Raw genomic sequence first — 24318 nt, forward strand, 5'->3', positions numbered from 1 at the left:
CCTGAGCTCTATCTGGGCTCACATCTGGGCAGAAGCAATTTCCAATAGAAGGAAATTGCAGCAGCTATTCTAGTTCAATTTTTGATCCGTTAACTATCCGAAACTCACCCGAGGCCCTCGGGACCTCAACCAAATATACCAACAAGTCCTAAAACATCATACAAACTTAGTCGAATCCTCAAATCACCTCAAACAATGCTAAAACCATGAATTACACCCCAATTCAAGCCTAATGAAATTTGAAATTTCTAATTTCTACAAACAACTTCGGAACCTATCAAATCACGTCTGATTGACCTTAAATTTTGCACACAAGTCCCAAATGACATAACAGAGGTATTCCAATTTTCAAAATCATATTCCGACCCCGATATCAAAAAGTCAACCCCTCGGTCAAACTTCTCAAAAATAAAACTTTCGGCATTTCAAGCCTAATTCCTCTACGGACTTCCAAACAATATTCCGGACATGCTCCTAAGCCCAAAATCACCATACAGAGCTATTGGAATCATCAAAATTCAAATCTGAGGTTGTTTACACATAGGTCCATATCCGGTCCACTTTTCTAACTCAAATTTTCAATTATGAGACTAAGTGTCTCATTTCACTCTGAGTTCCTTATGGACTCGAACCCACTAACCCGATATAACATAATATAGCTGAATAACATAAAAAAAGTAGAAATGGAGAAAACGGGGTTATAACTCTCGAAACGACCGACCGGGTCATTACATCCTCCCCCTCTTAAACATCCGTTCGTCCTCGAATGGGTCTAGAAACATACCTGGAGTCTCAAATAGGTATGGATATCTGATCCGCATCTACCGCTCGGTCTCCCAGGTGGCCTCCTCCACAGACTGACCTCTCCACTGCACCTTCACTGTAGCTATATCCTTTGATCTCAACCTTTGAACCTGCCGATCCAAAATAGCCACCGGCTCCACATCATAAGTCATATCACCCTCCAACTGAACCGTGTTGAAATCCAAAACATGGGATGGATCTTCAATATACTTCTGGAGCATGGAAACATGAAATACTGGATGCACACTCGACAAGTTGGGTGGCAAGGCAAGCTTATAAGCCACCTCTCCTATCCTCTGAAGCACCTCAAAAGGCCCAATGAACCGGGGGCTCAACTTGCCCCTCTTCCCAAACCTCATAATACCCTTCATGGGTGATACCTTCAACAAAAACTTCTCCCCAACCATAAAAGACACATCACAGACCTTCCTATCCGCGTAGCTCTTCTGCCTGGACTGCGCCGTGTGAAGCCACTCCTGAATTAATTTCACCTTATCTAATGCGTCCTGGACCAAGTCTGTACGTAAGAGCCTTGCCTCACCCGGCTCAAACCATCCAACCAGAGATCTACACCTCCTCCCATACAAAGCCTCGTACGGAGCCATCTGAATACTCGACTGATAACTATTGTTATATGCAAACTCCGCGAGTGGCAGAAACTGGTCCCATGAACCCCCAAAGTCAATGACACAAGCACGCAACATGTCCTCCAATATCTGAATAGTGCGCTCAGACTGCCCGTCCGTCTGAGGGTGAAAAGCTGTGCTTAACTCAACCTAAGTACCCAACTCTCGTTGCACGGCCTTCCAAAACTGTGATGTGAACTGAGTACCCTTATCTAAACTGATGGAAACTGGGATACCATGTAGGCGAACGATCTCTCGGATGTAAATTTCAGCCAACCACTCTGAAGAGTAAGTAGTACCAATTGGAATGAAGTGTGCGGACTTGGTCAACCGATCCACAATAACCCAAATAGCGTCGAACTTTCTCGAAGTCTGTGGGAGCCCAACTACAAAGTCCATAGTGATCCGCTCCCACTTCCACTCTGGGATCTCTAACCTCTGAAGCAAGCCACCTGGTCTCTGATGCTCATACTTAACCTGCTGACAGTTTAGACACCGAGCCATAAACCCAACTATATCCTTCTTCATCTGCCTCCACCAATAGTGCTGCCTCAAATCCTGGTACATCTTCGCGGCACCCGGATGGATGGAATACCGCGAGCTGTGGGCCTCCTCAAGAATCAGCTCTCGAAGCCCATCTACATTAGGCACACATATCCGGCCCTGCATTCTCAGCACCCCGTCATCACCAATAGTCACATCCCTAGCATTGCCTCTCCGAACCCTATCCTGAAGAACGAGCAAGTGAGGGTCACCATACTGACGCCCCCTGATACGATCATAAAGAAAAGACCTGGAGACCACACAAGCCAATACCCTACTAGGCTCCGAAATATCCAATCTAACAAGCTGGCCTGCTAAGGCCTGAACATCTAATGCCAAAGGTCTCTCTTCTGCTGGAAGATATGCTAAACTCCCCAAACTCTCTGCCCGGCAACTCAAAGCATCGACCACCACATTGGCCTTCCCCGGATGGTACAAAATAGTGATATCATAGTCCTTAAGCAGCTCTAACCATCTCTGCTGATGCAAATTAAGATCCTTCTGATTTAACAGATACTGCAGACTCCGGTGATCAGTATAGATCTCACAGTGAACCCCATACAAATAATGACGCCAAATCTTCAAGGCGTGAACAATGGCTGCTAACTCAAGATCATGGATAGGATAGTTCTTCTCATGGGTATTCAACTGGCGCGAGGCATAGGCAATCACCCTACCCTCCTGCATCAAAACACAACCAATGCCTATCCTCGAGGCATCACAATACACGGTGTAAGAACCTGAAACTGATGGCAAAACTAACATTGGAGCTGTGGTCAAAGCAGTCTTGAGCTTCTGAAAGATCTTCTCACATTCATCCGACCACCTGAATGGATCACCCTTTTGGGTCAATTTGGTCAAGGGCTATGCAATAGATGAAAATCCCTCCACAAAGCGATGGTAGTAACCCGCCAAACCAAGAAAGCTCCTAATCTCCATGGCTGAGGACGGTCTGGGCTAACTCTGCACCGCCTCTATCTTCTTTGGATCCACCTGAATACACTCATTGGACACCACGTGCCCCAAGAATGCTACTGAACTGAGCCAAAACTCACATTTAGAGAACTTTGCATAAAGCTTCTCCTCCCTCAGTCTCTGCAATACAACCCTCAAATGCTGAGCGTGCTCTTCCTGGCTACGAGAGTACACCAGGATGTCGTCAATGAATACAATGACGAATGAGTCCAAATAGGGATGGAATACACTATTCATCAGATGCATGAACGCTGCTGGGGCATTGGTCAGCCCAAAAGACATCACCAAGAACTCATAATGGCCATATCGGGTCCTGAAAGCTGTCTTGAGAATATCTGAATCCCGAACCTTCAGCTGGTGATAACCGGACCTCAAATCAATCTTGGAGAACACCCTCGCTCCCTGAAGCTGGTCGAATAAATCATCAATACGAGGCAAAGGATACTTGTTCTTGAATGTGACCTTGTTCAACTGCCTATAATCAATACACATTCTCATGGAACCATCCTTCTTTTTCACAAATAGAACCGGTGCACCCCAAGGTGACACACTAGGCCGAATAAACCCCTTATCAAGGAGTTCCTGAAGCTGTTCTTTCAATTCCTTCAACTCCGCCGGTGCCATACGATATGGTGGAATAGAAATGGGCTGAGTTCCCTGCACCAAATCAATACCAAAGTTAATATCCCTGTCAGGCGGCATGCCCGGTAGGTCTGCAGGAAACACATTCGAAAAGTCACGTACCACCGGAACATAATCAATGACAGGAGTCTTTGCACTAACATCCCTCACAAAAGCCAAATAAGATAGGCAACCCTTCTCAACCATGCGCTGAGCCTTCAAATATGAAATCATCCTACTTGGTACATAATCTACAGAACCGCTCCATTCAAGCCTCGGAATTCCCGGCATAGCCAACGTCACCGTCTTAGCGTGACAATCTAGAACAGCATGACGTGGAGATAACCAATCCATACCCAATATCACATCAAAGTCAACCATACTGAGCAACAATAGATCTACTCGGGTCTCCAGATCCCCAATAGTCACCACACATGACCGATATATGCGGTCAACAATAATAATATCGCCCACAGGAGTAGATACATGTACAGATGAAACTAAAGACTCACGGGGCATATCCAGAAAATGGGCGAAATACGAGGAAACATATGAATACGTGGAACCAGGGTCAAATAATACTGAGGCATCTCTGTGGCAAACTGAGACAATACTTGTAATCACAGCATCTGAAGTAATAACATCTGGTCTGGCAGGGAGAGCATAGAAACGGGCCTGAACACCCCCTGATCTGCCTCCCCCTCTAGGGCGACCCCTAGCTGACTAACCTCTACCCCGAGCTGACTGGGTGGATGGTGAGGTAGCTGGTGCTATAGTCGGAGGCTGACTCCTCTACTGAGATAGACCTCCATGACAACGAGGACACTGCCTCCACATATGCCCAAGCTCCCCACACTCAAAATAACTCCCTGGTGTTGGCGGCGGAAACTGAAGGAACCCCTAGCACCGGGATGACTGGTAGAAGAACCTGGCATGGAAGAGCCCTGAACAGGTGGAGCACGGGACGAACTCTGAACTGGAAGGGCACCAAGTGATGAGTGGACCTGATGAGAACTGTGAGAACCATGGCCAGATGATGCACCCCGATGAAATGGCCGAGCTGACTGAGCCTGTCTGAAATGATGACGTCTACCGTGCTGGAACTGACCCCCAAAAGGAGCACCGCTGAATCCACCCTGACCACGAGGCCTCTTGGCCTCCCGCTCAACCCTCTCCTGACCGCGAACCATCTCAATCTGCCGAGTAATGTCGACAACCTCATAAAAGGTAGCACCCGAAACCCGCTCCCTGGTCATGAGCAACTGTAGCTGATAAGTGAGGCCATCAATAAACCTCATGATCCTCTCTCTGTCCGTGGGAACCAACCAGATAGCATGACGGGCCAACTCGGAGAACCACATCTCATACTGCGTCACAGACATATCACCCTGGCGGAGCCGCTCAAACTATCTACGCAGCTCCTCTCTGCGGGATCGAGGCACGAACTTCTCCAAAAAGACCATGGAGAACTGCTGCCAAGTAAGGGGTGCTGCGCCAACAGGCCTACGCCTCTCGTAAGTCTCTCACCATTTGAGTGCAGCCCCAGAAAACTGAAAGGTAGTGAATGAGACCCCACAAGTCTCCAAAATACCAGCAGTACAGAGTATCCTCTGACACCTGTCCAAAAAGTTCTGAGCATCCTCTCTCTCTGTGCCACTGAAAGGTGGTGGCTGAAGTCTCCCAAACCTCTCCAACCTGCGCTGATCATCCTTAGGCATAGCAGGAACCATATAATCCTGAGCAACAGCAACTGGCTGGGTTGGTGGTAGCTCTGGTGTCTGAAGTCCCTGAATGACCTGCTCGGGTGTGCGAGCGACAGGAGTCTGAGTGCCTCCCCTGACCTGAGAAGTGGTTGCAGCCGTCGAAATAGAGACCGCCTGAGCAAGGCCAGTACATGCTGTCAGAATCTGAGCTAGGGCCTCCTGAAGGCCTGGAATCACAATAGGCACAGGTGGTGCCTGAGCTGGTGCATCAACAACTGGAACTTGGTCCTGATCTGGGATAACCGGTAGATCTATAGGTACTGCCCTAACTGCTGTACGGGCTGCACCTCTGCTCCTACCACGGCCTCTGCCTCTCGTGGCCCTGGCTGGTGGTACTGGTGGCTGGCCCTCATGACCGATAGTACGAGTCCTCACCATCTATGAGAGAATGAAACAACATATGTTTAATTACTAGAATCAACAAATTCGCACGACAAGAATCCAAGAATGTAAAGTTTCCTAAAGGTTCTGCAGCCTCCTGAAGATAAGTACAGATGTCTCCGTACCGATCCGCAAGACTCTACTAAACCCGTTCATGACTCGTGAGACCTATGTAACCTAGGCTCTGATATCAATCTGTCACGACCCAAAGTAACCTCTGTCATGATGGCACCTATCGTGGAATTAGGCAAGCCGACTCATTTCCAAAACAAACCGACATTTTTATTTCAAAGATAATTTCAAGGTTATTTAACATAAAACCTCCATTTAAAGAGTTCAAATCAAAGAAAAACAGAAGTGCGGAAAAGAAAACCCCGACATTGGGGTGTCACTAGTCATGCTCATATACTACAATCTGTCTAACAATATAAAGGCTAACTCAGCCCAAAAAATAGCTAAATACAACTAGAGGAAGATAAGAGGGAGAAGAGAAGGGGCTGCGATCGCCAAATAGCTACCTTGCTATCTCCAAGAAAATCTGCAACTAGAACACTCAATAACCGCTACCGCATCCAGCTACACCTGGATCTGCACACAAGGTGCAGGGAGTAACGTGAGTACGCCGACTCAGTAAGTAACAATAATAAATAAAGACTGAGCAATAGTGACGAGCAATAAAGCATATAACGTTAATATCAGGAAATCTCAATAAAATACCACATGCTTTTAAAAAATTAGGATTTGAATCAAACATCTAGTTTAAACCCAGTTCCATTAAAAATCATTTAAAGACATTTTTCCAACAGGTTTTCAAACAAAGGCTCAATGCAAAGGTGAGCAAAAATGATAAAATCAGAAATAGCCCCTCGGGCCAAACATCACTCATATACAGCCCCTCGGGAAAACCTCACAGTCACTCGTACCACTCGGGCATACCTCACAATCACTCTTGCCACTCGAGTATACCTCACAATCACTCTTGCCACTCGGGCATACCTCACAATCACTCTTGCCTCCCAATCACTCAGTACTCGGCACTCGCACTCAGTAGGTACCTGCGCTCACTGGGGGTGTGTACAGACTCCGGAGGGGCTCCTTTAGCCCAAGCACTATAATCTGCACGGACAACTCACGTGCGATAATAATAAAGTATGCTGCAGGCGGGCAGCCCCGATCTACACTCGTCCTCACCAATCAGGCGCTAGGCCTCACTCAGTCATAAGTATGCTGCAGGCGGGCAGCCCCGATCCACACTCATCCTCACCAATCAGGCCCTCGACCTCACTCAGTCATAAATATCTCAAGCCACTCGGGCATTTCAGTAAAACAGGGCATTCGGCCCAAAATATTTATATGCATCAAAATAGAGTCATAAAAACTGAGTTATGCGGTAAACAAGTACAAACATTACTGAGTATAGATTTTCAATCAAAAACAATGAGAGGATGGTAAGAAACAGCTCCTAAGGGTCCAAACAGCATTGGCGCAAGGCCCAAACATGACATTCAGCCCAATTTACAGAAATTCTTTCTAAAACATATAAGTATCAAATGGTTTCAACAAAGTATGCAACTTTACAGTTGCTACGGGACGGACCAAGTCACAAATCTCCAACAGTGCACGCTCACACGCCCGTCACCTAGCATGTGCATCACTTCAAAATATTAGAATGATACGAAAATCCGGGGTTTGATACCCTCAGGACTAGATTTACAATCGTTACTTACCTCAAACCGCGAAATTCTTATTCTGCAATGCCCTTTCCTCGTGAATTGGTCTCCAAACGCCTCTAATCTGGTCATAAATAATTCGTTTCAGTCAATTAAATTCATTGGAATTAATTCCACAAGAAAACTACAAAATTAGACCAAAACCCGAAATTGCCTCAAAAATTGCCCGTAGGGCCCACGTCTCGGAACTAGATAAAAGTTACAAAATCCGAAAACCCATTCAACCACGAGTCTACCCATACCAATTTTACCAAAATCTGACCTCAACTCGACCCTCAAATCTACAAATCTTATTTCCAAATTTCTAAGTTCCAATCTCCGATTTACACCTCAAAATCATGTAATCTAGTCGGATTATTCGATGATAATTCAATATTATGGAGTAGTAATGATCACAAGGGACTTACCTCAAGTTTTCTTTGAAAATATATCAAAAATCGCCTCTCCTCAAGCTCCAATTTGTCAAAAATGGCAAATGGGATGAAGTCCCTGTTTTTATAATTCTGCCCAGACATCCTCGGTTCTGCCTCGATCTTAGCCTTCGATAGAGGTCCTCGATCCTGGTCCTCGGTCCTGGCCCTCGATCCTGATTCTCGATCCTGACCCTCGATTATGTCTTCGAGCGGCCTTCGACCGTGACCCTCGACCCTGGGCTCGATCATGCCTTTGATCGTGGCCCTTGACTCTGGGCTCGATCATGCCTTCGATCGTGGCCCTCGACTCTGGGCTCGATCATGCCTTCGATCGTGGCCCTCGACTCTGGGCTCGATCATGCCTTCGATCATGGCCCTCGACTCTAGGCTCGATCTAGGCTTTGATCGTGGCCCTCGACCCTGAGCTCGATCTGGGCTCACATCTGGGCTCGATTTCTGGGCAGAAGCAATTTCCAACATAAGGAAATTGCAGCAGCTGTTCTAGTTTAATTTTTGATCCGTTAACTATCCGAAATTCACCCGAGGCCCTCGGGACCTCAACCAAATATACCAACAAGTCCTAAAACATCATACGAACTTAGTCGAATCCTCAAATCACCTCAAACAACGCTAAAACCATGAATTACACCCCAATTCAACCCTAATGAACTTTTAAAAATTTTAATTTCTATAAACAACTCCGGAACCTATCAAATCACGTCCGATTGATCTCAAATTTTGCACACAAGTCCCAAATGACATAACAAAGGTATTTCAATTTTCAGAATCGATTTCCAACCCCGATATCAAAAAGTCAACCCCTCGGTCAAACTTCTCAAAAATAAAACTTTCGGCATTTCAAGCCTAATTCCTCTACGGACTTTCAAACAATATTCCGGACACACTCGTAAGCCCAAAATCAACATACGGAGCTATTGGAATCATCAAAATTTAAATCCGAGGTCGTTTACACATAGGTCCATATCCGGTCCACTTTTTTAACTTTTTTAATTATGAGACTAAGTGTCTCATTTCACTCCGAGTTCCTTCTGGACTCGAACCCACTAACCCGATATAATATAATATAACTGAATAACACAAAAAAAAGTAGAAATAGGGAAAACGGGGTTATAACTCTCGAAACGACCGACCGGATCGTTGCAGTTTATAGGTTATGATTCCAGCTTATTTTTGGGCTGCTTCTTAGCATTTTTTCAGGTCTAATGTTGAAATCATCAACATCATCTCTTGGATTAACTTCAGGCAAAGCTCCAGGTTCGATATCCATCTCATTTTTATCTTCATATACTGGGACAAAATCATGCAATTCAACCCTTGTTTGTTCAACATTTGTTGGGGCAATGTTACAAAACACCAACTACAAATAAAAAAAATTAACTTAGCAATCATGAAATTTATAAAAATAAAATACAGCCAAATATTATTTGCAGAAACTACACATCATACAGTTAATTGATATTATGTATATTAAAGGTATAAAAAATATATCATAAATATATAATTTATGTATACTGTTAGCATTTGAAGTAAATTCAAAAAATAAGCACTGCGTCAAAATATTGTAAAGTAAACAAAAATATTTTTTACCTGCTCCCGACTTAAAAGAAAAAATTCTTTCCTCAACCTCTTGAAGGTCACCTTCTTCTTTATAGTCTAGTTTAGTATGCGTGGCACAAGATCTCCAATCCGGTAAGATAGGTTTTTGTGAGTATAAGGGCAAAATTCATAAAACCAATACTGAAATGCCAAAGAAAAACTACCATAACGGTACATCTCTCTCCTGCTATGAACCTTATCCTTCATTGACTCCAACATAGCAATAAAAACCACTTTCCCCCAAGGGAATGTCTCAAAATCACCAGATTCAACCCATATAAAATCATCCTTTGTTATGAAATCAACATTCGTAATAGAAAATAGGAAACTGTGAATGAAATATAATACTGCAATCTTTAATGCGTCCTCATCAGATTTTTATATTTTTTTTAAAGAAACAGTCAGTTAATAATTTCTTAGACACTTTCGACATATTTGGAAAGTACAATTTCATCAACCGACTTGACTGGACAAATTCATAATCCTTATTGGGTTCACCATTATCAAAACTTTGCAAGTCCAAAGCGCAACTTGGTGCTATTCACTCTAATCCATAACTCATCATCTTTTGGTGAAACCACTTCCCTAGGCAATAGTGAATGAATAAGTTTATTATGTATAAGAATTCGGGCAAATCCACAAAATAACCAAAACATGTTCTTCTAAATATCTCAAGCTGCTGATAATCCAAAGTATCTTTCAAATGTTTCACTATACTGTAGTTTGTATGCACACTGATACGAGTACAATAATGATCACCCAAAGGAACATAGTAATCCCAAAGGTGCAGACAATACAAAAATATAAATATATATATGCTTCATAACAACCACAAATATGCACTTTATATTTTACTTATATACTGTGTGGATAGATGATAAACTTTATATACAAATTGCATATTCCTTATCTACTTGATACAAATTATATACAATTTGAAAAAAATATAATACATTTTATATACAAATCTGGAACATAATTGCTATATTGGATACATTTTCTACATACTAAAATAAACTAAGCGCATATAAGTTAGAGTTATACAATTTAGAAAATACCTTCCAATCAGATGAGCTAGAACATTTTTTCTTTTGATCAACGTGAACTTTTTTCTTTTTTGATAGAACATCATCCCCATCCCTTTTAGCCTTCCTTTTAGAACCTTTACCCTTATTGTTCACAACATCCTTTCCCACCATTTTATACTTCTGCTTCACAATATCTCTTCCAACCATTTTAATCTTTCTTTTTGAACTCGTGTTTTTTTCAACAACTACACGCTAAGCAGTTTGTGACATGGTTACTCTATCACTGGGAGTCCCACTATGTGAATGAGTCCTTCTATCAATAGGGGTATTTTGCATTGCTTCATCGAATTTAGGGGTTGCATGCCCCAAATCGCACTTAGATTCTAGTGAATCAACAAAATTTTCACCATCATTCCTACTGAAATTAGGTTATATTTCACTCCTTTATCAACTAATTTCATAGTATTTGGAGATGGCATTAAACTTTCATTATCCATCAAATCGATTTATTACCTTTAGTTCTCTAAGTGAAATTTGCCGAACAATTTAAAATGTATCTTTGCACCTTTCCTATTTGAGAAAAATTACAAGTTATACTAGTATTTCAAATTAACATGCAATGAGAAAAACTACCAAATATATATTGGAATCTACCGAGTATAGTCGCCCCCGAAATAATAGTCGGTAAATGCATATTTTTGTATATATAAATATATAATATACATATAGTATACATAATTAGCATTTGTGTTTTTTATATATTTGGCAAGCGTTCAGAGGCGGACCTATCTTTAGGGTAGGGGATCAGCGGTAACTTGGAAAATATTGTATGTATATATGTGTATCTTTTTTAAATAGAAAGTATATATTTTAATTGATGACACATTAAAGACTCAAAGCTTAGGCAGTTGTCTTGATCGATTTGGGGGAGGAGGAGTGGGGAGGGCACAATGTCCAACTAGAAAACATGTACTCCGTATCTACCTATTTATATAGGAAAATTTCCTAAAATTAGACATATATTTCTTATGTGTAACAATCACTATTTAAGGTGGCCAAGAAATGTCATTTGGGACTAGCAATATCTTGATTGCCAAACTGAAAACTCATGAAGCAATTCGGAGATAAGTACGGTAACCCAAAACAAACAAACTAGTGCAAAAATATATCCAATATTATCGTGAAAATAGCAAGGGCCAAACAGTTTTCAGATTGGTAATTGAAAAATAGTTAGCGTTTGCAAAGTCATTGAAAAATAGCCACTATTTTACTGCAACACGGAAAGTTCCAGCATAATATACTGGAGATTGGTGCACATGTGTATGAACTTCCAACATATTATGCTGGAACTCCAGTATATTATGCTGGAACTCCAGTATATTATGCTGGAAGTTCACACGTAAGAAATTCGAACTCCAGTATATTATGCTAGAATATTTTTTGAATTTTGAACAGTGTTTTCGTTCAGATTTATCTTTACATAAAAAGTGGCTAAATTTCGATTACTTTTGAAACTGTGACTATTTTTCCATTAGCACTTGAAAATCTGACTATTTTTGAATTAGGCTCAATCTTATCTGCAACTTTATTTTATGGATACAAATAATTGAGCAGAGGCCTCCAAAAGCATATGTACTTTTTGTGTGATTAGTTAAGCCTTATAGTTTAGCTCAAATAAACCAAAGCAAACTTTGAACAAATTGAGTCATAAACGTTGTCACCTAAGCCTATATTTTTAGACTACCCAAATTTGGCTAGAATCGTCACACGCAGGAAAGGTAACTAGTTTCTTGGATCCTGTTAAACAGCTTTTGGTAAGACTGTACTCTTGGGAGAAAAATAAGATCTGGAATTTGCCTTTTTTTTTTTTCCTTCAAATTTATTTAGAAGTTATATTAATAACTAATGAGATTGCCCTTACAAAAAATAACTAGATGGATTTTCGTGTTGCAGTTTCATTTTCTCCTTCTACCTTCCTTCACCAGAAAAAGCAACCTCCCACCTCTAAGAAAACACCAAATAAACCTCTTAAGAAAAACAATTAATTAATCAAATACTATAACAATTCAATCCTGTGTATTTTTAAAACGCGTCATTAGAGTTTAAGACATTATTATTAGCGTCTACGACATGTTTCCTTTACATACCCACGCTTCTCTCGTGTTTTATCAATCATGAATTTGCCTACGGTGTTTCATGTGCACCCTCTTACGGACTCAACATCTTGAGTGAAGTTTGTCCCCACTATACTCTTCAAGGTTGCGCATTGACTAGTTGTGATATCATATGTAATAGCCTAATCCACAAGTGATATTTTCTGCTTTAGGCTTACACATGTGTGTCTTTAAAACATATCATTAGCATCACAACTTGTTTCTGTGTTTGGTGACATTTTGGTGGATGGATCTATTCCCAGGGGCGGAGCTAGCTAGAACTTAAAACTCATAAATTTCAAATCCTGCTTCGCCTCTATTCCCTGAATGAATGTAGAAATAAGTGAGCAAATAAATAAAACAATCAATCAATTGATTGTATACTTTCACGAGTGCAAAACTTAGTAAAATATCCCATACAACAGGAATATATAGCCAGTGCCTTTACAAATAAAATGTCCATGCTGCTATTACAGTAATACTTATATATATCTACTCTTTCATCCTTTACATGCTCCAACATCTATGCTATACAGGTGCTTATAGTTTGGTTACAAGTTGAAAGGACACACTTGCAACTATAAATCACCAGCTGTAAGATGGAACTTCTGGATCTAACTTCGATAAGCTTTTATATCTAAAAAGTGAGCTTAAATATTAAGTCATGTATGAATTTGGGCACAATACCAATTCATTCTTCTCATTCTCAGATTATAGCAATGTCTTCATTCCTTGTTCTCGGTTATATTTGTATCGATAGGCGTTGAATCAATCAATTTAAATGAAACCTGCAAATCAGACATATAAAGGTTCGTTAAGAAACATAATCCCTGCAGTATAAGTGCACTTCAAAAATTAGAACGCTTTATGTTTAGTTGAGGTGCGCGCAAACTGGTCGGGATACCACAGTTCACAGTTATAAGAAGAAAAAAAAGTACACCAGAGAAGTTAGATCTATTTGAATTATGGCAAGAATCATTAGTTATCACCTAAATCTTACAATACTACAAATAAAATTGTAACCAACGTGAAATGATAACATCTTATTATGTTCTCTATAACGACTCCCCATGTGCATTTGTTCAATCATCTATTCAATTTATTCTTTAATTCCTTTTCTCCCATTGGTACAGTCAATAATATACTCAGAAAAGAAGCAAGAAAACAAATACAAAAGCATATCATGAATGCAAAAGCTCTTGCTTTTTATTTGTTTGCATCTTTATACTAAATAAAATGCATCACCTAAATAACAAATGAAATGAGGCTTTAATGATCACTTCAATTATAAACCAACCAAACAAAATAACCAGTAATGAAGGGAACCTTGAAGCAACGATAAAATTGTCTTTGTGTGACCTGTAGGTCACGGGTTCGAGCCATGGAAGCAGCCCCTAATGCTTGCATTAGATTAAGCTGCCTATATTACACCTCTTGGGATGCGGCCCTTCCCCGGACCCTGCATGAACGCGGGATGCCTTGTTCACCGAGTTGCCCTTTTAAACAAAACAACAAGAACTATGCCTGCGAGATAGGCTGATAGACATCGTAAAACTAGGTAATTTATGATAAATAATTACAATATAGCGTTCAGTTGTAATCCAAAGCTTCCTAATTTATTTATAATATAAAGTATTAGCTTGTTACTTACCAGTTAAACAAGGTAATGCCACATTTTGGTGTAGCACCATTTTCAATCTGCTTTAACCTCAAATCTCCACAAGAAACTCTTACTCCAATTTTCCAACTCTTCCATTCATTATATCCAATACCAATAGCAGTACTCACTTCAGCAGAAACTCTTAAATTCTTGCTCTTGAATCCACTTCTGATCACTTTCCCAACATTATCACCATACAACATTTCATTAGATTTCATAACAAATTTAACAACTTTAACACTCTTCTTCTCTTGCACAAAACCAGAAACTTTCCCTTCACCCATGTTCACATCATTTTCACCTTTAAGTTCCACTTTAGTTTCACCATATACAAACTTCAACTCCCTATTTGGATTTTTTAACTCAACCCCAACATTTGATTGTGCATTTAATTTTGGACCATCTTGATTTTCAGTGACATTGAATTTAGTAAACTCAAGGGATCTTAAATGGAAAACAGGGAGTTTTGGATTAAACCACAGGTAGAGAGCACCACCAGCTGCTACTAAAAATAGTAACAAAATTAGAAAAACAAAACAGCAACAACAACAACCAAAGCAACAAGTTCTACGCTTCTTTTCTTGGTAGAATGATGGTGGAAGGTTAATCTTTCGCGGCGGCGGCGGTTGTGGTGGCCTTTGAATTGGTATTGTAGCATCTCTGAAACCAGGTGGTTTCTTTAGAGGTTTCACCTGTGACATTCTTGAAAACCAGAAATTAAAGACCCTTTTCTTTTCTGTTTTTGTATATAAATAAAGAATCTTTATAATAAGAGAATGTTACGTTAAATCAAACATGATATGTGCTTCAGATTGTATAAAGTTTGAATCTTTGATAAGAATGTGAGAGATCAGATGTGAATGTAAAGTAATGACTAAGATTTAGGAATTAAAGAAAGGATTTTTGGGTTGGGAAAAAAGAGATCTTTTAATAGGAAGAGGAAGAGGTGGAGTGATTTGGAGGTGGAATTTGGAGGTGTTTGTGTAATGGTGAAGACAAAAAGCAGAGAGAAAGATGTTGGGGATGTGATCACCGGAAAAAGTTGAAGTGATGAGATTTATGCGCAGGTCTTATGTGCTGGCATAGCGGGAAGGTTTCAACTAGCACACTGAAAAATAGAAACGTTTAGGGTGGTCTCAATAAATTATGTAGGAATTATTAATACTTAACAGTAAAAATTAGTTATATTAGGAATTCTTTTGGATGTTAGGTTTGATTTATTACAAATTAATATATGTTGTATAAGTTAAAATATGTGTTTACTTTTTAAACAAAATAAAAAGTAAAATATTATTTATGTGGACACCAGAAAAAGCAACCAAACTTGGGCTTTAGTAATGTTGAATTTAGTATAGGTATTAAGGGATAATTGACCCAGAGACCCTTTATATAACTTATTTTAATTAAAAGACCTTCAAGTTTTAATTACTAGGTTGGTGACTTTCTTTCTTAATTAGTGTTAATATGTAATTAGAGTTAATGACAAGGTATAGTGAGAAAGTTCAGACCCAAACCCCAAAGTTCTATTTATTACATATTGATCACCATATAATTATAAAATTATTTCAAAAAATAGAAAAAAAATCCTGCAAAACCTGATACCCACCATTCCCCACCTTTTTCTTCCTCCTCTTCTTGCGCGCCACACCTTTCATTGTTACCTCTTTTGGCTTGAATTTTTCTCATTTTTTGGCATGGAGCTCAACTCTACGTTCTCCTTTCTTCCTCCTTTCCTCTCAAAATTACATTTTTAGCTCATCCGTATGCAATTTCATTTGAAGGGAAATCTCATATTTGCCGATTTGGAGATTGATTTGGTTGTACATTCAACAACAATAACAACAACAACCCAATAAAATTTTACAAGTGGGGTCTGGGGAGGGTAGTGTGTACGCAGATCTTACCCCTACCCTGACGGAGTAGAGAGGCTGTTTCCCGTAGGCCCTCGTCTCAAGAAGAGGAAAAGAGAAATAATATATCAGTACTATCAACAGAAAACAATAAAAATAATGACAGCAACATAAGAACCAGAGAATAAATAAAAAGCAATAATAATAACCAGTAGATAAGGCTCGACAAAAAAAAAGATAGAATAGTGTGAAAACAACATTAATCACTAGCAGTCTAAGACAATACCCTATGAGACTAGCCTCACACCTGTACGAAGTAGAAAATAATTCAACTACCTCCTAACCTACAATCCTAATGCTCGACCTCCATACCTTTCTATCAAGGGTCATGTCCTCGGAAGTCTGAAGCCACGCCATGTCCTGTCTGATCACCTCTCCCAAATATTTCTTAGGCCTCCCTCTACCTCTTCTCATACCTAGTGTGCCCGCACATCCATCTCAACATCCTCATTTCTGCTACTTTCATCTTCTGGATATGTTAGTGTTTAACCGGCCAACACTCAGCCCCATACAACATGACCGGTCTAACCACCGCTTTATAAAACTTACCTTTGAGTAACAGATGCACTTTCTTGTCACATAGGACTCCAGATGCTAATCTCCATTTCATTCATCCAGCCCCTATACGATGTGTGACATCCCCGTCTATCTCCCCATCCCCCTAGATAATCGACCCAAGGTAGTTGAAACAACCTCTCTTGGGGATGACCTGTGATTCAAGCCTCACTTCCATGCCTGGTTCCCTCGGCTCCGCGCCGAACTTGCACTCCAGCTATTTTGTCTTGGTCCTACTCAACTTGAAACCCTTAGACTCAAGGGCATGTCTCCAAACCTCCAACCTCTTGTTAACGCTGCCTCGCGTCTTATCAATCAGAACTATGTCATCAGCGAATAACATACACCATGGCACCTCCCCTTGAATGTGGCGTGTCCGTGCATCCATAACCCATACAAATAAGAATGGGTTGAGCGCGGATCCTTGGTGTAACCCCATAACAACCGCAAAATGCACTGAGTCGCTTCCCACTGTCCTAACCCGAGTCTTAGCTCCATCATACATGTATTTAATCTCCCTAATGTAGGCAACCGATACACCTTTAGCCTCCAGGCATCTCCAAAGAACCTCTCTAGGGACCTTGTCATGCGCTTTTTGCAGGTCAATAAATACCATGATTTGGTTGTACATTGGATTGAAAAATACTTCTAAGGGATATATTTGTCCTCAGGTCAGCTGCTAAATGATGAAATATTATTTTCTTCGTTATTGTGTAGTTTGAGTTACGCAGATTTCAGCCCTAGATCTGCAATTTGTTCTGCCACTCGATCATTTTATTTATAATATACCACTGTTAAATAGACCAACCCCGACCATTGGTTTATAATCGACCTTTGAGAATTTAGTAATAGAAAACTATATATTCATATGTGATCATTATTTTAGTGAATGGATTTGAGGACAAATGATTGGACTTAAAATTCAAATACCTATTGATTTTTGTAGCAATGCTACATATAATGATTTGGCTGATGTTACTACTAAATGTGGCCAATTAACATGTTCATTGAGGCAGTTGTCCATCATTTACATGCTTAGTTATGCACCGACGAGGGAAAAGATACCTCTTTCATTCATAAAAAATGAAGATGATTTACGTACTATCTCGTGATGTTCAAGTAATAGTACAAGGCTCGGTACAAAGATATATATGGCTGAAGAAGCAGATGAAGTAGAAGATGAAAGGTTTTAGCAAGCTTCAAATGTAGAGCATCAACAGGACCATCACCACCACCATCAATTTTAGAAGTAGATGAAAAACAAATGATCGATGATGGCTTCAACGAATTTCGTTACGGGTTGGACGGTTTTAGAGAAAATAAAATAAATTTGTATGGTCTGGAAAATATTGATCTTATCAAAAGTACTATAGAGTATCAGAAAATAAAATTTGGATATTCGAAGAGAAATATTACAATGCTGAACAAAGGATAGATATCTTGAAGGAGAAACTCAAAGAATCTGAAGAATAAGCTGGAGGAAAAATTCAACTGGTTAAAACAGAGAATAATCAGTTAAAGATACGGAAGAACCAAAGAACTAAGCAAAGAAGAAAATCACAGGATTGTCGTTTGTTCTGTTACTGGCTTTTGTTGTTTGGAAAATAATGTAGTAGTTTAGTTCACAATATTTTTGTGTGTTAAAAAAATTATTTTGACCAAGATATAGTTGTATAAGGTGAAATATGATATGACGCGTGGTCATCTAAAGAAAAGATACGTGGAACCCAAGACGAGAATGGTCGAAGACCGAACGCAGCCATTCCGCTTGTCACCAGAAGAGATAATGTTCATAAAGGTGTATTAAATGCTTTGCGTCCGGTGATACACTCAAATTATACCTAAATAAATGGTGTAAGGCGGTCGATGTCAAATATAATAACCCAACTAGGTTGGGGTCGAATCTCACAGAGAACATGTGTGAAAAGGTTACTTGAGTAGTGTGAAACTTTACTTAATTTGTAATCCTACTCCGTTAGCTTAAAAGTGAGTGTTGTAATTGTGAATTATCAATAAAAGCTATTTCGTTGATATGATTTGATTAAATTGATTAAGAAATCAAGGTTGTGTCTCCATCAATGGAATGTAATGCTAATGGTGTTCATATTTTATATTTTTTTAATGGAAAGCTCGTTGATATGCAAATGATTCCTACGTTACTAACTAATATTTTCCAATAATTAGATAGTAGTTCCTCTTTATGATTTTTCCAAATATAAAAGAAGTGATAATTAAGAACAACCACTTTATGCCAAGTAGAACCCACTTATCCCTAAGAGATTATATTAAACAAGGTTTAGAGCCTTGAGTTCTTGCTATTCAATTCTACCAAACTCTAACTTACTTTCTCAAGTAAAGATAGAATGAATTGGCACTAGTCAATGTTTGCAACCATCAACTACAATGAAGTATGAGAAATGAATAGAAATCGACTAGCCATTATATAAACATTCACTTATGAACACACATTAGCATTACACCCACATATGATTCACAACCTTAGTATTTAAACTTAGTTACTCATACTAGAATACAAAAATAATGTAATAAATAAAGTCATGAAACTTACAATTATAGACAAAGTCTTAGATTTTATCTCACAAGCTTCCAAAATAATGGTGCATTCAATGCTCTAAGTGTACCTTTCTTCTGTCAGACCAGATCTGACACAAAAAGCCTAATCATTCTATTTATAATGATCTAAAAGCCGTGGTCAAAACCTGACAAAAATACCCTTTAGAGATATTTTGCGATCGCAGAACATGCCGCAGAACTTAATTTCCATCGCTGAATTGGTTGACAATCGTCCAGTCTTTTCCTTCGCATTTCAGTTATACGGCCCGCATATCACTTCTGCGACCGCATTATCCATCATATATTATCCTTCAGCTAATTCCTCTTATTATTGTGTGATCAGTATGCGGTCTGCATAAATGTTATGCGACCACATAATTGATTACATACATGACGATCAATATCTGGAATAGACTGATTCATTATGCGATACTTCTGCGACCCACATATCAGTTATGCGATCACCTATGAGTTATGCGATCGCATATCAGCCGCATTTGCATCCTTTCATAGCTATTTGACAACTTCTCTTATGATTTTGGTTCTTCAAGTCTCGTCTCCTTCAAACCACTAAAACTACATAAGAAATGACTTACAATGCTTTTAAAAGACGAGCTAAAGTCTATGCAATTAGTATTAAAAGTTTCGCAATTCTACGACACATCAACACCCCCAACTTAGACTCTTGCTTGCCCTCTAGCAACTAAAACAAAGTCAACCTATCAAATACTAATCTACTTCCGACAGATCACATAGCAGTAGTGACTATGGATGGTGCTGACTGTTAGATAACAAGCATGTAACTTCTTTTATTCACCCTTCTTTGAAGACAAATATCATATAACAATTTGAATAATCAGTTTGTAAACTTCGAGCCTCAAGAGCAATCACAGAGTGCTACCCACATCTAGATATGCACTTGTATCCTACTTCAAGAAACCTAACTTCTGCTAAATCTTGTAATTCATGCGTGCTCTCATCAAAGAAATTCCCCAACTCAGCAATTATGTACAAGGGATACAATCAAACACTTTTGCACTCAGAAACAAGGCTAAGTGCTACAAGTATTAATCTATATGCTTGCCCTTATTTTAACTCATTGCTATATCAGGAATAATTTGTTGTAGATCACAAAGGACTTTTTATGGGTTATAGTGTAGGCTTCGGGACGGGTTGGACGAATAATTGAGAATATAGTGATTGTTCCATCCTTGAACGCTACATACATTTTGCTTCTTTTTAAACCACATAGCCCTTATTGACCTCTAGTTACCGACATAGAATCACCTCAAAGTATCTCTTCAGTTTTTACAAGACTCCACACAATATTTTTCTTTAAGTTTTTTATACGGATGTTTTTATTTTGAAGATTGAATATCTTCATAAACACAACTTTGAGGTATTTGCTTCTACATACAATGTACAACCTTACCAATTTCCAGGTAATACAGACACCTCCAACTTAGGCTTTTAGCCTCATTCTTAATCGTTCAAGGAAAGACGGGTTCAAAAGAGGGAATTATTTCACAAAAGGGTAAAGGTTTGTAATGTAGTAGCCAAATAAAAGGTTAAAGGCTCAACAGGGGGTAACTAGGATAATAAATGTACCAGGGAGGTCAATTTGGTCAAAAATTGGTTAGCAATCACAAAGAGAGCCTAGGATCATTTCAACACCCAATCATCAATCTGAGAATTACATTGAGAAACCAACCGGGCAAGTTCTAGACATTACAAGTTGAGCACATGTATTATTTACACAAATTCTTACCCACTCACAATGCATGAACTGTTCGAATCGGCATAATTTCGGCCCTCAAGTGAATACAAGGTAACTCAAAGCTTCATCACATGATATTTGAGATTCTAAGTAAGAACAAAGTCAAAGAGCGAGCCTCGATTTCACAAGAATGACTAACCGTTTATTTACAATATTTGAAGGATGCAATTTATCAAGAAAAAATTATCACATGCTTGAAGCTAAAACAAAAGCACCAACAAGTCAAAATGTTTTGTGCTACCGCCATGGTTCTACTATTACACACTTGGAAAAGAACCCAGCGAAGAAAAACCAAGGGGAATTCATTGCTATATACAAATTTACACTATTAAGATTAAGAGTTTATATACAAGATGCAAAAAGTTGACTACCCCACCCTAAACCGAAGAGCATGCATTGTCCCCAATGAATTGAGAAAGTAAGAGCAAATTTTAGGAGCTTCATGGGGCGCATTAGGCGCTTGGAGGGGTAGGGACATCCGAGGCGGCCGTGGGGCCGAAGGCTGACACTGTGGAGCAGTGGGTGAAACCTCTGACTGGGTAGTGGTGTCTGAGACCAAAATAGGAAGCTCTGCTAGTTGCGATGCCGGGTCTTAGACCTGGGAGCTGCTAGCCTCACCTAATGATGGCTGTGTGGTCATGGTAGTAGCTTTGGCGGCCATATCTTCAAGGGAGTGTGCAATGGCTGTCTGCACATCTTCTTCCTCCTCAGCCAATGCATCCGTAGAAACAACAATCTGTTTGCCTATGTTGTCCCTATGATCATCACCCTCCTCAAGTATCCCTTCCTCATCAGTTCCCTCATCAGACTCTCCGGATTCCTCAGCTGAAGGATCATTGAAATGTGCAACGGAGCCCGGAGCTTATAAGACCTCAGTACCACGAGCCACCTCAGCTGACATGAAGGTTGTGAAATCAAGGTCAAGGCTTGGTATGTGGGAAGTGTCAGTGCCCTACTCCCCTTCCACCGGAAGAAGGGAAGTCAAATCAAACTCTAGTATTTGCATCTTATACAGCTCGGACTTAAGCTCAGCTACATCCTTTTTGAGTTGAACCATATCCCCAGCTCCACTTCGCTCAACCCTCTTAAGGCACACTTCAAAGTGCTTGAGTAGATCCTCATATGAGAGATGTTGTTTTTGAAGAGCACTTACTGAGGTTTGGATCGGGGCCAGTGCTTACCGGATGAGAGATGGAAGTTCTTTCATCAATTTGTCTACTTTAGCATTTGTATGTTGTGCTAGTAGACCAAGCTTGGAGAGTGCAGACAGTGATACATGTGGTGTTGCAGTGGCTGGTATGGGAGTGGATGAGGAGGTGGCTGGTACTGATGAGGCATCAGGTGTTGGTGAGGCTGGAGGAGGAGTGATTGAAGGCTCAAGTGGATCTTCGACCACTTTATTGGCAACATCACAAATCTGAGTGAGGTCAATGTCCCGAACAGCTTTTTCTAAGCGGTCATGTTTGGGGCAAGGAGGGACTTCCCCATCTTTACACAAAGCATGGATTATGCATGGAAAAGGGAGCGAGGTTTCTTTCTGGTTTGCCCGGATCCCAATCTCATGGAATATAAGATCCCCCACATCAACCTTGATACCCGACATGATGCCAACAATGAGGATCGCCTTCTCGTTACTTTTGTTGGTTTCATTTCTTGAGGGAATTATACGAGAACAGACCAAACTGAGCCAATATCGGCCTTCTTGGGTAAGATCCATCTTGTGAATCTTCTGGTGCGGAGCGATCCAGGATGGAGTTCCCTTGGCTATGTCAGAGGCCACCCAAACACGCTCGAATTCCTTGTTTGCAATCTTTGTGTCAAATTTTGCCGTGTCTGGCTCCCATTCGTCAAAATATATATCATTTATTGATGAGGCATCATAGAGTATTTCAACCCCTTGGGCTAGGACAGAGTCCAAGAATATACGATTTCTCTTCTGTTCTGCGTTCTTGGATGCAGCATATGTAGCATAAAATTCCGTAACGAGTGTCTCATTGTACTCCCCCGGAACCTGAGTGACGAACTCCCATCCCCTCTTTTTGATGTTTTCTAGCACATGGGGGTAGTGTTCTTTTAACCTGTTTAAGCCTAGCTGCTTCTCTTCGAGGATCTTTCTTTTTGCCAGGCCATCTCTGTACAGAGTCCAAGAGCCGGAGATCTTAAACCTAAGATCTTCACCACTCTTTTGTCATGATTCGGCATGGAGGTCAACTGGTGGCACAAGGTCAATCTGTTCCTCCTCCTCTTCAGACTGGGAGGAATGCTCAGATACTGTGAGTACATGATATGGCATGGGTACATATGGGAAGGAAATGAAAAACAAAGAAGGTTCTGCTACCAGTTATGTGACCGCAGAACAAATCTGCGAGCCACAAAATATTTTTCATATTACACCCCTCAGAAGCAAAACAAATTATGCGGTTCGCAGAAGTGGTCGTAGAACAACTTTGCGACCGCAGATTTGTCGTATTTTGTTCTTTAGTAATAGCTTTTGTCTGCCTTTGACTACGACCATTGTTCGGTCCGCAAAACGTTTCTGCGATCGCAAACTCAACCGCACATGGGTTTTGAGAAAAATTCCTATCATGCAAATTGCGATGATTTTGCAGATCGCAAACTAGTTATGCGGACCTCAAAGATCATCATTCATAATCAAAAAGGTATTCAAAGGAAAATACACAAACATCAAATTCATACTTAGTCCCTAATGCACAAGCACACACTTAGTCATCAGGACGATACATTATCCAAATTTTCACAACTTTTCCAACCCCTTTACTCTATTCCTACCCCCTAATTCGATTTACCCACAACATGTATTTTCCCCTAGCGTTGATTTTCAGTACAATCACTCAAAAATGATTACCTATAGAAAGGAGTTAGGGAGAAAGAGGAGGGTAATGAGAGCACATTGCATTTTTCAATTTGACTAAGCAAGAGAAAGGATGGAAATGGACATACCAGATATTAGAAGATGGAGTATTTTGGTCTAAATTGCAAGCAAGGTAAGCCCCTTCCTTTTCAATTCCTTTTTTATTTTGTTTTACTCAGTGTTTTTGGTCTTTTATTTCTTTTCTTTTGTGTTATGATTTGTACCCATGTGTGTGGGAGTGTAAATGAAAGATGGAAATGAGAGAGACCTAAGGCTTAATACCTCAGCGTTTCCTGGTGAAAAAGTGCGTCGCATA

The 24318-nt window shown here is 40.1% G+C and overlaps 1 protein-coding gene across 1 annotated transcript; it reads right to left on the minus strand.

Annotated features, from left to right (window-relative positions):
• Positions 1–13047: 13047 nt before the first annotated feature.
• LOC104091533 (NDR1/HIN1-like protein 6) lies at positions 13048–15492 on the minus strand. The gene is made up of 2 exons (XM_009596898.4): positions 14306–15492; positions 13048–13442 (listed from the first exon to the last, which is right to left on the minus strand). Exons 1-2 carry the CDS (start codon positions 15013–15015, stop codon positions 13427–13429), a joined length of 726 nt encoding a protein of 241 aa, XP_009595193.1. The 5' UTR covers positions 15016–15492; the 3' UTR covers positions 13048–13426.
• Positions 15493–24318: the final 8826 nt, after the last annotated feature.

The sequence above is a fragment of the Nicotiana tomentosiformis genome, chromosome 8 (genome assembly GCF_000390325.3).
Source record: "Nicotiana tomentosiformis chromosome 8, ASM39032v3, whole genome shotgun sequence".
NCBI classification, from domain to species: Eukaryota; Viridiplantae; Streptophyta; class Magnoliopsida; order Solanales; family Solanaceae; genus Nicotiana; species Nicotiana tomentosiformis.